We start from the raw sequence: 13,126 nt of genomic DNA, 5'->3' as shown, positions 1-13,126 counted from the left end.
GTCAGTGGAATGGGAAGGGCTTAATGGCAGTGTTTGCGGGTGGGGTATGGTCGTTAAGACCATGATGGTTGAGGGAGTAGTCCATGGAGTTTGGATGTGTTTAGGTGTGCGATCTGGACACATTTTTTTGCCTACACCAACAGAGCTGGCAATATACCTCCAGCTCACAGTGATTGGATCATTCCTGTCTGCCTGGTTAAAGGTTTGGGAGGTTTAGTGTTTGAAAAACAGATACCGTGCGGTTAAATTTCTAGATTCTAAATCCATCAGACACTGAAGAAAACACATTTGAATTGAAAAATAAATTGGTGCCTGTTTTACATTTAAAGAAATTCTAAATAAGCCCCCTCCCCTGCAAGAAAAACCCTGGTGTTGTTTTCACTCTGATTCTGATGATTCTGGTCTGCACCCCCAGCATCTTATCCACATTCCCCATCCCCTCACTATCAGTGACTGGTAATCCAACCCAGAGACTCTCTCTCTGGGGCTCATTCACAGTGAAAAAGCTTCTTAAAAACACTTCCCATTGACCTGAGCTTGCCACCCCCACCCCCAAATGATATTTTCCCTTCCCTTCTTCCCTTGACGTATTGCTCTGTCACATTTTCTCGCTGTTTTAGAAAGCGATTCTTATGATAATAAAATTCCCAGTCGGGAATGTAGTGCAGGGAATCCTGCCTGGGAGCACTGAACAGCTTCCATCTGGAAATGATTAATTGGCCTGAATTGCATCCATTTCTCGGAGTTGATTTGGTTTGGGCTCAGTGGTATATTTAACAAGCTGCACAGAATCAGAAGCAGTTTATAGAGTGAGTGAGAGTGGGGGAGAAGCAATGATTGGAACATTCCTGATCATTCTCTCTGTCTGTTTATGCTGCTCCCTGGAGAGTCAGGAGACGTTGAAACCTTTTGACCTGCTCTATGAGGAAGGAATCCAGGCGTATTACAGAAATGACTGGCAAGGTGTTATTTACTACATGGAAGAGGCGACTCGCAGCTACACACAGCAGAGGAACATTAAAATCCAGTGCCGGCTGCAGTGTGAGAAGGAGAACGAGTTCCAGGAAGCAGCCGAGCCCAATCTAATCTTCTTTGCAGTGATCATGAGAAGAGCCCATTGTATCCAGGAGTGTGAATCACAGAGAATGGGTCCAGCTTCCATGTACAGGGTCAGTGAGGAGGTTGCACATGAGTTCCAGAGGCGGATCGTCTATAACTACTTACAGTTGGCCTATTATAAGGTAACTGGTATTGTTTAGGACTGTGCTAGTGGTGAACTGTGCACAATTTCAGAAAGGACAAAGGATGAAACTTTCCAGCTGGGATTGGGCTCTCCCAGAGTTAGGAATTTGTGAAAAGGATGAAGTTCGTGTCCTGTATTTAAGTTTGGCTTGTTTTACGATTATCTATTTCTGAGCTTCCTCCATGTGTTTAGAGCAGTTTTACTTTTCAGTTTCTACTTTTAACCTGACTATAATTATAGGAAGATAGGATTAGAGAGACTGTCACAGTCTGTCTCTGGGCAGAGAGACACTGTACCGAGCTGGAGAGACTGTCACAGCCTGTGTCTGGGCAGAGAGACACTGTACCGAGCTGGAGAGACTGTCACAGTCTGTGTCTGGGCAGAGAGTCTCTGTACCGAGCTGGAGAGACTGTCACAGCCTGTGTCTGGGCAGAGAGTCTCTGTACCGAGCTGGAGAGACTGTCACAGCCTGTGTCTGGGCAGAGAGTCTCTGTACCGAGCTGGAGAGACTGTCACAGCCTGTGTCTGCGCAGAGAGACACTGTACCGAGCTGGAGAGACTGTCACAGGCTGTGTCTGCGCAGAGAGACACTGTACCGAGCTGGAGAGACTGTCACAGGCTGTGTCTGGGCAGAGAGACACTGTACCGAGCTGGAGAGACTGTCACAGGCTGTCTCTGGGCAGAGAGACACTGTACCGAGCTGGAGAGACTGTCACAGGCTGTCTCTGGGCAGAGAGACACTGTACCGAGCTGGAGAGACTGTCACAGGCTGTCTCTGGGCAGAGAGACACTGTACCGAGCTGGAGAGACTGTCACAGTCTGTGTCTGGGCAGAGAGACACTGTACCGAGCTGGAGAGACTGTCACAGCCTGTGTCTGGGCAGAGAGACACTGTACCGAGCTATTTTCTCTCGCTGGATAAAATGATCTTCCCACATGCTGACTGAGCACTGTTACCCCAGGGACTGGGTGGGCAGAGCCAGGGAGAGAAACTATGGGCCATGGTGCTTCTCCTGTTCCTGGGCCCCTTATCGTCTCTCCCCCCTCCCCGCCTTCCCCCTCAATCGTGCATGTTATTTTTCCTCTTTCAAGATTCACCAAACAATCACAGAAAGGTCCTAGTAAAATGATAATGCCCATTGTTGGTATTTGATTATATAAGCAGCATAGGTCATTCCTGTTCAGCGCAGCATTGATGTAATGCAGTGTAAAGTTTGTGTGTGCCCTATAGGTGATCCCACTCTGACTGTTAAACTCGAGAGTACCCATTTTACTTTGTGTCATGTGATATTGCTGATTTGATAGGAAAAGATCCCATTATTATTTATACCACTATGCAGACGATAACACTGATTCTTGGTGAGTTCCTCGTTAACATCTTTTGCACATTGTCACTGTGTAGGTTTGGTGCAATGAGACTGTGCGTTCAGTCCACAGTCAAATTCAAATTTGGGGGAAAGGTTCAACACTTGTAACGCAAATTGCAAGATTTCGTTATATATTTTGACCATCTGTTTTCTATAGAAAAGATAAACCGTTTCCATTCTGCAGATCACATTGTGTAATGTTGGAGAGTTGTAGAAGTGAGGGAGGGATTGGAGCAGGACAGGGGTCGGTCCCAGTCACTGGCTGCTCCCTGAGCTCCCTCCTCGCTCCACGGACACGCTGACAAGATAACCGGTATGGTTAGAAGGGAAGTCCCGGTTCCCTGGGAGTGACTGGTGCTGCAGACCCAGATGATGGCTGGGTCAGGCCTGTTCCAACCTCATTACCAGAGGAGATTCACTCCTGTTCTTATCGTCCTGGGAGTCCAAACAGAAAATGCTGTCATAAATCATCCAGTGCAGCTGAAAGACTGCTGCATGGCGGCCAGTAGGAACGGCCAGATTAACTGCCCCAGCTCCTCCAATCACAGGTTCCCTCTCTCTCTCTCTCTCTTGCCCTTGCTGCTCCTCCAATCACAGGTTCCCTCTCTCTCTCTTGCCCTTGCTGCTCCTCCAATTACAGGTTCCCTCTCTCTCTCTCTCTCTTGCCCTTGCTGCTCCTCCAATCACAGGTTCCCTCTCTCTCTTGCCCTAGCTGCTCCTCCAATCATAGATTGTCTGCCTCTGGAGGATGGCAAGAGCAGGACGGAGGGAGCCTGTGATTGGAGGAGTTAGAGCAATGATGACTCGAGCACTGAATGAACAGTCTTGTCTCATTGGTTTCCCCAGTAGATTGTAGTCAACAGGTCTGGGCAACTTCAAAGACAGGTCACATGAAGGCTTCAAAAGAAAGCCCTCAGCAAGGTTTTCACACCTGCAGACCTTTCATACGTTATAACTTGTTCATTTCTTTTTCATACATAAAATGAAGTTCCTTGGTCTGCAAAGGCCGACTAGCAATCAGCATGAGGGAGAGGGAAACAGACAGCACAGAGCCACTGGGAAACCAATCACCAGAAATCAAAGAACGGAAGGAAGAGCTTGCATATATCCAGCATGGGAGAGACTGGATCTGTGATTGGAGGAGCAGCTCTGTCTTTCCCATGTCTGCTGATCCTCCAATCACTGCTCCACTGTCAGTTCCTGCTCTCAGCAACTGACACTTTAACTGACAGTTAATGGTCTTTTCAAAAAAACCTTACAGTTGTTGAGAGCCGGAAAGAGCTTCGGCAAGCTTCATGGTTTACCGGATTTTTAAAAAGAAATCGGAGCTGCCTGTTTCACTGCAGTGACCACGCTTCAAGAGAAGGTCATTGCTGCAAAGTGCTTTGGAATGCCCTGTGTGGTGACGATTATTTAAACTGCACAAGATCTTTTCCATTCAGTAGAAGACTTTCTCCTGTCTGAGTGCATGACATTATTCAATATAATTATTTCATACAAGAGGTGTAATTGGATTCTATTTTATCATTAATCTCACAGAGTAGAAACATCAAATAACTCCTGAGCAACAAAGTGGAATGATTAAACAACACTGGCCTTTGCTGCCAGGGAGAAGCTTTGGAGCCCTTGGGTGTCTCTGTGTGATACAACTTTATAAAGGCCAGAGGACAAAGACTAAATGGTTCACAATTGTATCTGTTTTCTTGATCAGCAATTCTGAAGACTCTGCTGATTGCTCTCATTACAATAAATTTTCAATATGGTGGGGGGAGGATGGGATGTGGTGGATGGTATGCTGGTACCTATTGAAACTTGGGGCTATAATCCCAAGAAGATGGGGTGTTGGTGTGATACTCCAGACAAGGTCACTGTTGCCCCATGACTGGACACAGTGCCACAGGGGTGGGGAAGGGTCTGTTGTAGGCTGGTACCTTGTATATGCTCAGTTACCCTAGGGGCTTTGCAGAGTGCCCCTGAAGGAGGTAGGGTGGGGGTGCTGCTGTTACCCTAGTGAAGCTCACTGTCACTTGTGTAGCCCCAGTTCTTACCTCAACACCACTGAAGTATTTACCTGGGGGCATGGACAGCATCTGGTGACACACTTGTGGCAGACCTCGTTCAGAATGATCACATGTGGCTCCTGATCAGATGGTGTGTTTGAATCATGTTGCGATCACAACAATAACTTGCATGATATGATGACATGTCCTAAGGAATTTCACAGGAGAGTTAGTAAATAAACTTGACACTGAGCCACATGAAATATTTGGAAAGGTGATTAAAAGTTTAGTCAAAGAGCTAAGTTTTATAGAGTGTCTTACAGGAAGAAAAGTTTAGGGAGGAAATTCTTGAACTTTAAACCACAAAAATGTGCGAGAATCCAGAGTGATAGGAGAGCAGAGATATGAAGGTTGTGGGGCTGATGGTTACAGAGATGTGGAGGGGGTGAAACAGTGAAGGGATTAGCAATCACTGATGAGAATTTTAAAATCAAGACGTTGCTAGAATGGGAGCTGGTGTGGATCAGTGAGCACAGGCCGGAGTGGGACTTTGTGTGATTGAGAATGTGGAGCAGAGTTTGCGATCCTGTCATGTGTCACTTCCAGGAGGACATTTTGGATGGAGCTCTTAGGGGCAGAATGCTACCATGGAGCTGAATCGGGAGATTCCACGATTGAAACCAGGACAGCCCTAGTGAATGGAAATCAGAATTCCAGATTGACATCGGGTTGGATACTCGGAAGTGTGGGCTTTGTGGGGGTAGGGGGCGTGGGGTTCATTTCCCAGCCTTTCCAACTGATTGATCATTTCATATTGTTCTCCAAGGGAAGGCTCTGAAGATATGAAAACAAGGAGGTAGGGTGGTGCAGCCCGGAGCTGAACAGAGTATTCCAGATAATAGCAAAAAACTGTGGATGCTGGAAATCCAAAACAAAACCAAAAATACCTGGAAAAACTCAGCAGGTCTGACAGCATCTGCGGAGAGGAACACAGTTAATGTTTCGAGTCCTCATTGTCTTCATCAGAATTCGAGTCATTCGGACTGTTAACTGTGTTCCTCTTCGCCGATGGTGTCAGACCTGCTGAGTTTTTCCAGCTATTTTTGTTTTTGTTTTGGTTCTCCAGATATTGTCTGATCAAGGATTAGAATAATCGAATTGTCCAGCACAAGGAGGCCATTCGATCTATTATATCTGTGACAGCAATCCAGTTATCCCTACGTCCCTACTCTTTTCCCATATCCCGGCAGCTGGCGAATCCTTCACATATATCTATCAAATTTCCTGCTGAACTCTGCTACTGAACCTGCATTCATCACCTCGACAGACTGGATTCTTGCTCCCCAGGTGGACAAACAGAATCAGAACATTTCCCGGCTCACCGCACCCACCTCCTGGGGGCTATGGTGCCCCAAACAACAGGATCTTCATTCCGCATGGGCTGGTGTATGCTGGAGTTAGACTTCCCACACTTGGAGACAGCTTGGGGACAGTCCTTGGGGCTGTTTAACAGCCCCATCTCAGTGCTCTGGGGCTTTGTCGCAGTTGTGTGTTTGAATATTAAGCCCTTTAAACTTCACACATCGCACCTACTCTCCATGCCCATCCATGCCAACTCATGGCAACCTGTTCCCCCACCCATAGCCCCTCATAACCTCCATCAAAACCTATGCCCCCACTCATTTCAATGGCCCTGCCCTATGCTTACTTAGTGCCAGCTCATGTTGACACATGAGCCCCCAACACCACCCACCCATCACCCTTGGTCCTTACAGCCTCTGTGCCAACTCATCCAGTATTCACCATAGGCAGACCTTAGGAGTCAAGCTGAGACGAAATAAAATTCTAAGGCCAGGATTTTCCCCTGGGAGATTTGGGGGCAGGGCCCGCTCGCTGAGGGGAAAATGACATGGGATGACTTTGGGAGGAATCCCTGACTCATCCCGGTCCAGTTAAATTTTCAGGATGGGGGGCAAACAGCAAAATCAGCTGTCCGCCCTCTGACCTGTCAATGGCCAACTGAGGCCATAGACAGGGTAATTAGAGTAATTAAAGACCTGCCTGGCCAAGCTTAAGGCTGGCGGATAGGCCAGGAACCCCAGCGAGCTCCAGATTATTCATGAAACTTCATCCGCCGGCGGGGTGAGGTTTCATGTCTGCATCGTAAAATATTAATAAAGTTTGTGTGTTTCTTTATTAACGTGTCCCATCTCGTGTGACATTGTCACATGAGGGGGACATGTTAATAATTTTAATATTTATCTATTTTTAGACTTACCTCTCACGAATCTCCCTGAGACAGGACTTAGTCTCAGGGAGTAGTGCGCGCATGTGTGAAAGAGCGCACTTTGACAGCTGGGGGTTCCCTCCCCGCACAGGGAGCGCATAGCATTTCCTGTTGGGCAGGCCGCTGGGTTGGCCTTAATTGGTCCACCCACTCAAAATGGCGGTGGGCCCTGTTTCAGTGGCGGGGGTCAGCTGCCTGCCCCCCATCCAAGGGCAAGATTCTGCCCTAAATGTCTATTATATACTTTAAAAAAAAACACTTTCATTGATAATAGTCTATTCAATACATCTAAATCTCCTCAGTACTTAATCCCTTTGTTTAAAAACAAGTATTTGTATTCATAGCCCAATGTCAAAGACAACTAATTCCTCAATAAACCCTTGGAGCTGTCAAAATGTGAACTTATAGCCCCCCACTGTGATAATGATAGGTTGTGGAAGTAGTCACGCAGTAATCGTACTATAATGACCCTTTGGGTTATGTCAACAAACAGCTATTGAACGTTTAAGCACAGAGACACAATAGGATTTTTTTTTTAATTTAAAGGGTATGATTTCAATAACTTGGCAGAATGACAGCTCCACAGACCTTATCCACCCTCTACAAACATCACAGTCTTAAAAAGCATAAATCACTGTGGGATAGGGCCCTCATTTCAGTGAAACTGGGGTCTGTTTGAATTCAGCACTTTATTTAAATGGCCTTGCTGGGTTCTGGGTTTTCCCCATGTATGAATCACACTCTGCCCAATTTTCCCAAGCAGCGAAAATAGGATCTGTCGGGAATGGGGGTGGGACTTTTGGACGCAGGGTTCTGGCATTATTTTGGATAAGGGGTGGAGTTTCCATGACTCAGTGAAAATCCAGGCCTATTTATAAAGCCCACGATCCTATATGCTTAATGACCTGCTTTGGGGAGGCAGTGGCAGAGTGGTATTGTTACTGGACTGGTATTGCATAGGCCCAGGGTATTGCTCTGGGACCCAGGCTCAAATCCCAACATGGCAAATGGTGAAATTTGAATTTTAAAAAAATCTAGAATTAAAAGTCTAATGATGACCACGAAACCATTGTTGATTGTTACAACAACCCATCTGGTTCACTAATGTCCTTTAGGGAAGGAAATCTACCATCCTTACATGGTCTGGCCTATATGTGACTCCAGACCCACAGCAATGTGGTTGACTCTTAACTGCCCTCTGGACAAGGGCAATTAGGGATGGTCTAGCCAGTACAAAAACAAAAATAAAAATACCTGGAAAAACTCAGCAGGTCTGGCAGCATCTGCGGAGAGGGTCACAGTTAACATTTCGAGTCTGTATGACTCTTCAACAGAACTAAGTAAAAATAGAAGAGAGGTGAAATATAAGCTGGTTTAAGGGAGGGGTGGGACAAGTAGAGCCAGTGATAGGTGGAGATAACCAAAAGATGTCACAGACAAAAGGACAAAGAGGTGTTGAAGGTGATGATATTATCTAAGGAATGTGATTATAAAGGTACAGATAGCCCTAGTGGGGGTGGGGTGAAATAACTGATGGGTGGAATACATTTAAAAATAATGGAAATAGATGGGAAAAGAAAAATCTATATAAATTATTGGGGGGGGGAAAAAAAAGGGGGGATCGGAAAGGGGGTGGGGATGAAGGAGAGAGCTCATGATCTATAATTGTTGAACTCAGTACTCAGTCCGGAAGGCTGTAAAGTGCTTAGTTGGAAGATGAGGTACTGTTCCTCCAGTTTGCGTTGAGCTTCACTGGAACAATGCAGCAGGCCAAGGACGGACATGTGGGCATGAGAGCAGGGTGGAGTGTTGAAATGGCAAGTGACAGGGAGGTCTGGGTAATGCTTGCAGACAGACCGAAGGTGTTCTGCAAAGCGGTCACCCAGTCTGCGTTTGGTCTCTCCAATGTAGAGGAAACTGCATTGGGAGCAGCGAATACAGGAGACTAAACTGAGGGAAGTGCAAGTGAAATGCTGTTTCACTTGAAAGGAGTGTTTGGGCCCTTGGACGGTGAGGAGAGGGGAAGTAAAGGGGCAGGTGTTGCACCTTCTGCAGTTGCATGGGAAGGTGCAGTGGGAGGGGGTTGAGTTGTAGAGGGTGATGGAGGAGTGGACCAGGGTGTCCCGGAGGGAACAATCTCTACGGAATGCCGCCAGGGGGGTGAAGGGAAGATGTGTTTGGTGGTGGCATCATGCTGGAGTTGACAGAAATGGCGGAGGATGATCCTTTGAATGCGGAGGCTGGTGGGGTGATAAGTGAGGACAAGGGGGACCCTATCATGTTTCTGGGAGGGAGATGAAGGTGTGAGGGCGGATGCGCGGGAGATGGGCCGGACATGGTTGAGGGCCCTGTCAACGACCGTGGGTAGAAAACCTTGGTTAAGGAAGAAGGAGGACACGTCAGAGGAACTGTTTTTGAAGGTAGCATCATCGGAACAGATGCGACGGAGGCGAAGGAACTGAGAGAATGGGATGGAGTCCTTACAGGAAGCGGGGTGTGAGGAGCTGTAGTCAAGGTAGCTGTGGGAGTCGGTGGGTTTGTAATGGATATTGGTGGACAGTCTATCACCAGAGATTGAGACAGAGAGGTCAAGGAAGGGAAGACAAGTGTCAGAGATGGACCATGTGAAAATGATGGAGGGGTGGATATTGGAAGCAAAATTAATAAATTTTTCCAAGTCCCGACGAGAGCATGAAGCAGCACCAAAGTAATCATTGATGTACCGGAGAAAGAGCTGTGGAAGGGGGCCGGAGTAGGATTGGAACAAGGAATGTTCCATATACCCCATAAAGAGACAGGCATAGCTGGGGCCCATGCGGGTACCCATAGCCACACCTTTTATTTGGAGGAAGTGAGAGGAGTTGAAGGAGAAATTGTTCAGTGTGAGAACAAGTTCGGTCAGACGGAGGAGAGTAGCGGTGGATGGGGATTGTTCGGGCCTCTGTTCAAGGAAGAAGCTAAGGGCCCTCAGACCATCCTGGTGGGGGATGGAGGTGTAGAGGGATTGGACGTCCATGGTGAAGAGGAAGCGGTTGGGGCCAGGGAACTGGAAATTGTTGATATGATGTAGGGTGTCAGAGGAATCACGGATGTGGGTGGGAAGAGACTGGACAAGGGGAGAGAGAAGGGAGTCAAGATAGCAAGAAATGAGTTCCATGGGGCAGGAACAGGCTGACATGATCGGTCTGCTGGGACAGTTCTGTTTGTGGATTTTGGGTAGGAGGTAGAAGCGTGCCGTCCGAGGTTGGGAGACTATCGGATTGGAAGCTGTGGGAGGAAAATCTCCAGAGGAGATGAGGTCAGTAACAGTTTTTGCTTTTATATTATGGTCTAGCCAGTGATGCTTACATCCCTTGACAAATAAATATTTTTTAAAAACCTGCCCTTTAAACATTTGTACAGCAGCATCACCCCAGGTCTCTCCATTTTTATGCCCTGTTTAAAATTGTATCATTTAACATTCTTATTTCTCCTCATTTTTCTGACCAAAATGTATCACCTCAGATTTTCCAGCCAAATGCCTGCCCTTTCCAGCAGCCTGGGTGTCCTCTCAAAGTCCTTCATTGTCCTCCTTGTTTCGCTTCAATTTTCAAAATTGTGGCCTGTATCCCCCAGTTCAAGTTATTAATGTAAATCAAAAACAGCAATTGTCCCACCACTGATCCCTGGAGAACTTCACTGTATTAACCGCACCCCCCCCCCACCCCCAGCTCTAGTCTGAAAAACAGCCATTCACTACAACTCCATTTTCTATCACTTTAACCAAGTTTTTGGGGGTGCCGTCAGCTCAGTTGGCTAGATGGCTGGCGTGTGGATCAGATCGACACCAACAGCACTGGTGACAATGCCTATTCTGCCTCCTCCTCCTGCCCAGCAATAAAACTCCAGGCACTTTGTTGTGATTTGGTGAATAATTGCCTAGGATCTGCCTTCAGGCAGAGAATTCGAAGAAGCCTCTTTTGTTTCCATGCTGCTGTTGCCTTTTTTATTTCACAATCTTCAATTTTGCTAACAAGTCTCATATGTGAGACTTTATTAAACCCCTTTTGAAAGTCCATATAGACAACATCAACTATATATTTTAATTTAATCTTTCACGAGATGTAGGCTTCGCTGGCTGGGCCAGCATTTATTGCCCATCCCTAATTGCCCTTGAGAAGGTGGTGGTGAGCTGCCTTCTTGAGCCGCTGCAGTCCCTGTGGTGTAGGTGCACCCACAGTGCTGTTAGGAAGGGAGTCCCAGGATTTTGACCCAGTGACAGTGAAGGAACGACAATATATTTCCAAGTCAGGATGGTGAGTGACTTAGAGGGGAATTTCCAGGTGTTGGTGTTCCCATCTATCTGCTGCCCTTGTCTTTCTAGATTGTAGTGGTCGTGTGGAAGGTGCTGTCTAAGGAGCCTTGGTGAATTCCTGCAGTGCATCTTGTAGATGGGACACACTGCTGCTACTGTGCATCGGTGGTGCAGGGAGTGAATGTTTGTGGATGGGGCGCTAATCAAGCGGCTGCTTGTGCTGCTTTGTCCTGGATGGTGTCGAGCTTCTTGAGTGTTGTGGGAGCCGCACTCATCCAGGAAGTGGAGTGTATTCCATCCCACTCCTGACTTGTGCCTTATTGGTGGTGGACAGGCTTTGGGGAGTTGCTCTCCACATGATTCACAGCCTCTGACCTGCTCTTGTAGCCATGGTATTTATATGGCTGTTCCAGTTCAGTTTCTGGTCAATGGTAACCCCCAGGTTGTTGAGTGGGGGATTCAGTGATGGTAATGCCATTGAACATCAAGGGGCGTTGGTTAGATTCTCTCTTATTGAAGATGGTCATTGCCTGACACTTGTGTGGCACAAATGCTACTTGCCACTTATCTGCTCAAGTCTGAATGTCGTCCAGGTCTTGCTGCTTATGGACATGGGCTGCTTCATCCTACCCTGTCTGGTACTCATCAATAAACACCACTTGCCTGAACAATTCTGCCCTGGCTTTCCTTTATTGTTAAACTTTCTCCTGGATTATTTTGTTTCTAGAAGCTTCCCCATCACACTGAGTTTAAACTGATTGGCCTGTAACTGCTAGGTTTATCCTTCTCCTCCCATTTTTTTAAAGATATAGCGATTACATTCCTTCAGTCCTTCTCTGGTGTCCTAAGGCCTGGCTACAACAGGGTGTCTTAAATGTCTTCTTATGATCATGAAACATTTTGAAATGTGTTTGTTTAAAATCCTTGCCAGTTTGGGGGAATCTATCAGATGCTCAAACCATTTTTTAAATTCTCCTCCTGGTTTGAGGGGGTGGATATCATTGCTGATGATTTTGGTCAGTGTCTCCAATCCCAGCATCGATCAGCTCTGAGAACAGGCTTGACATGGTCACTGTTAAACTGGACTTTATTGTTTGGGATCTCCCTTACTAGGGAATTGTGTCTTAATGTGGACTAATACACACTGCAAGACATCACGTAATATGAAAGATAACTTCAATCTGAAAATGCAATAGATTATTTGTAAGAGTTGAGGATCAGGTTAAGCCTGAGGAGGTAATGACTGGGTGCCTGAAGCACTGGCTCCAGTTCTGATCAGATTGTACCTTAAATAGGAAATGCCTGGCTCATTCTGGCTGTGGGTGTGTAACAGACAGACTTGACTGAGCTGTGCCACTCCTCAAAGATAAACTCGCCTGTTATTGATTCTCTCCTCCTGAGCCATCAGAGATCGAGTTTTCTTGTTAACTGTTTAAGAATATGACGTTGTCAAATTTACCCTCACCGCACTGTCTTCAGTTCCACATATGTGGAACATTATAGCACCTAATTCTTGGAAATGCAGTCTACATTACAAATGAATTAGTTGTTAGCTGTGCCTTGGTGTGTGTTAGGTTCCAGGTACAAGTCCTACTCCAATGAATGGGAAGGGATGGTTGGGCAGATACTCACTGGAGTTTAGAAGAATGAGAGGTGGTCTTATCAGACCCTGAGGGGACTTGACAGGGGAGATGCTGAGAGCATGTTTCCCTTTGTGAGAGAATCTAGCACTAGGGGACACAGTTTAAAAATAAGGGGTCTCTCGTTTCAAACGGAGGTTCAAGGCTGGGTTAGACAGATTTTTGCTCAACAAGGGAGTCAAGGTTTATGGGGCGGGGGTGGGGGGCAGATGGGAAAGTGAAGTTAAGGCCATGTCAGATCAGCCATGATCTTATTGAATGGCAGAGCAGGCTCGAGGGGCTGAATGGCCTACTCC

The 13,126-nt window shown here is 46.7% G+C and overlaps 1 protein-coding gene across 1 annotated transcript in view; it reads left to right on the top strand.

Moving 5' to 3' along the window:
* Nucleotides 1-801: 801 nt before the first annotated feature.
* The window catches only part of p3h2 (prolyl 3-hydroxylase 2), a 239,429-nt gene continuing 227,104 nt past the window's right edge, over nucleotides 802-13,126 (top strand). Inside the window, exon 1 of the mRNA XM_041182953.1 lies at nucleotides 802-1,241. Within this exon, the coding sequence (XP_041038887.1) occupies nucleotides 834-1,241 (408 nt within the window). The 5' untranslated portion in view covers nucleotides 802-833. The remainder of the gene's footprint in view (nucleotides 1,242-13,126) is intronic.

Source organism: Carcharodon carcharias, chromosome 2 (genome assembly GCF_017639515.1).
Source record: "Carcharodon carcharias isolate sCarCar2 chromosome 2, sCarCar2.pri, whole genome shotgun sequence".
NCBI classification, from domain to species: domain Eukaryota; kingdom Metazoa; phylum Chordata; class Chondrichthyes; order Lamniformes; family Lamnidae; genus Carcharodon; species Carcharodon carcharias.
This window is presented reverse-complemented; position numbering and strand designations above follow the sequence as displayed.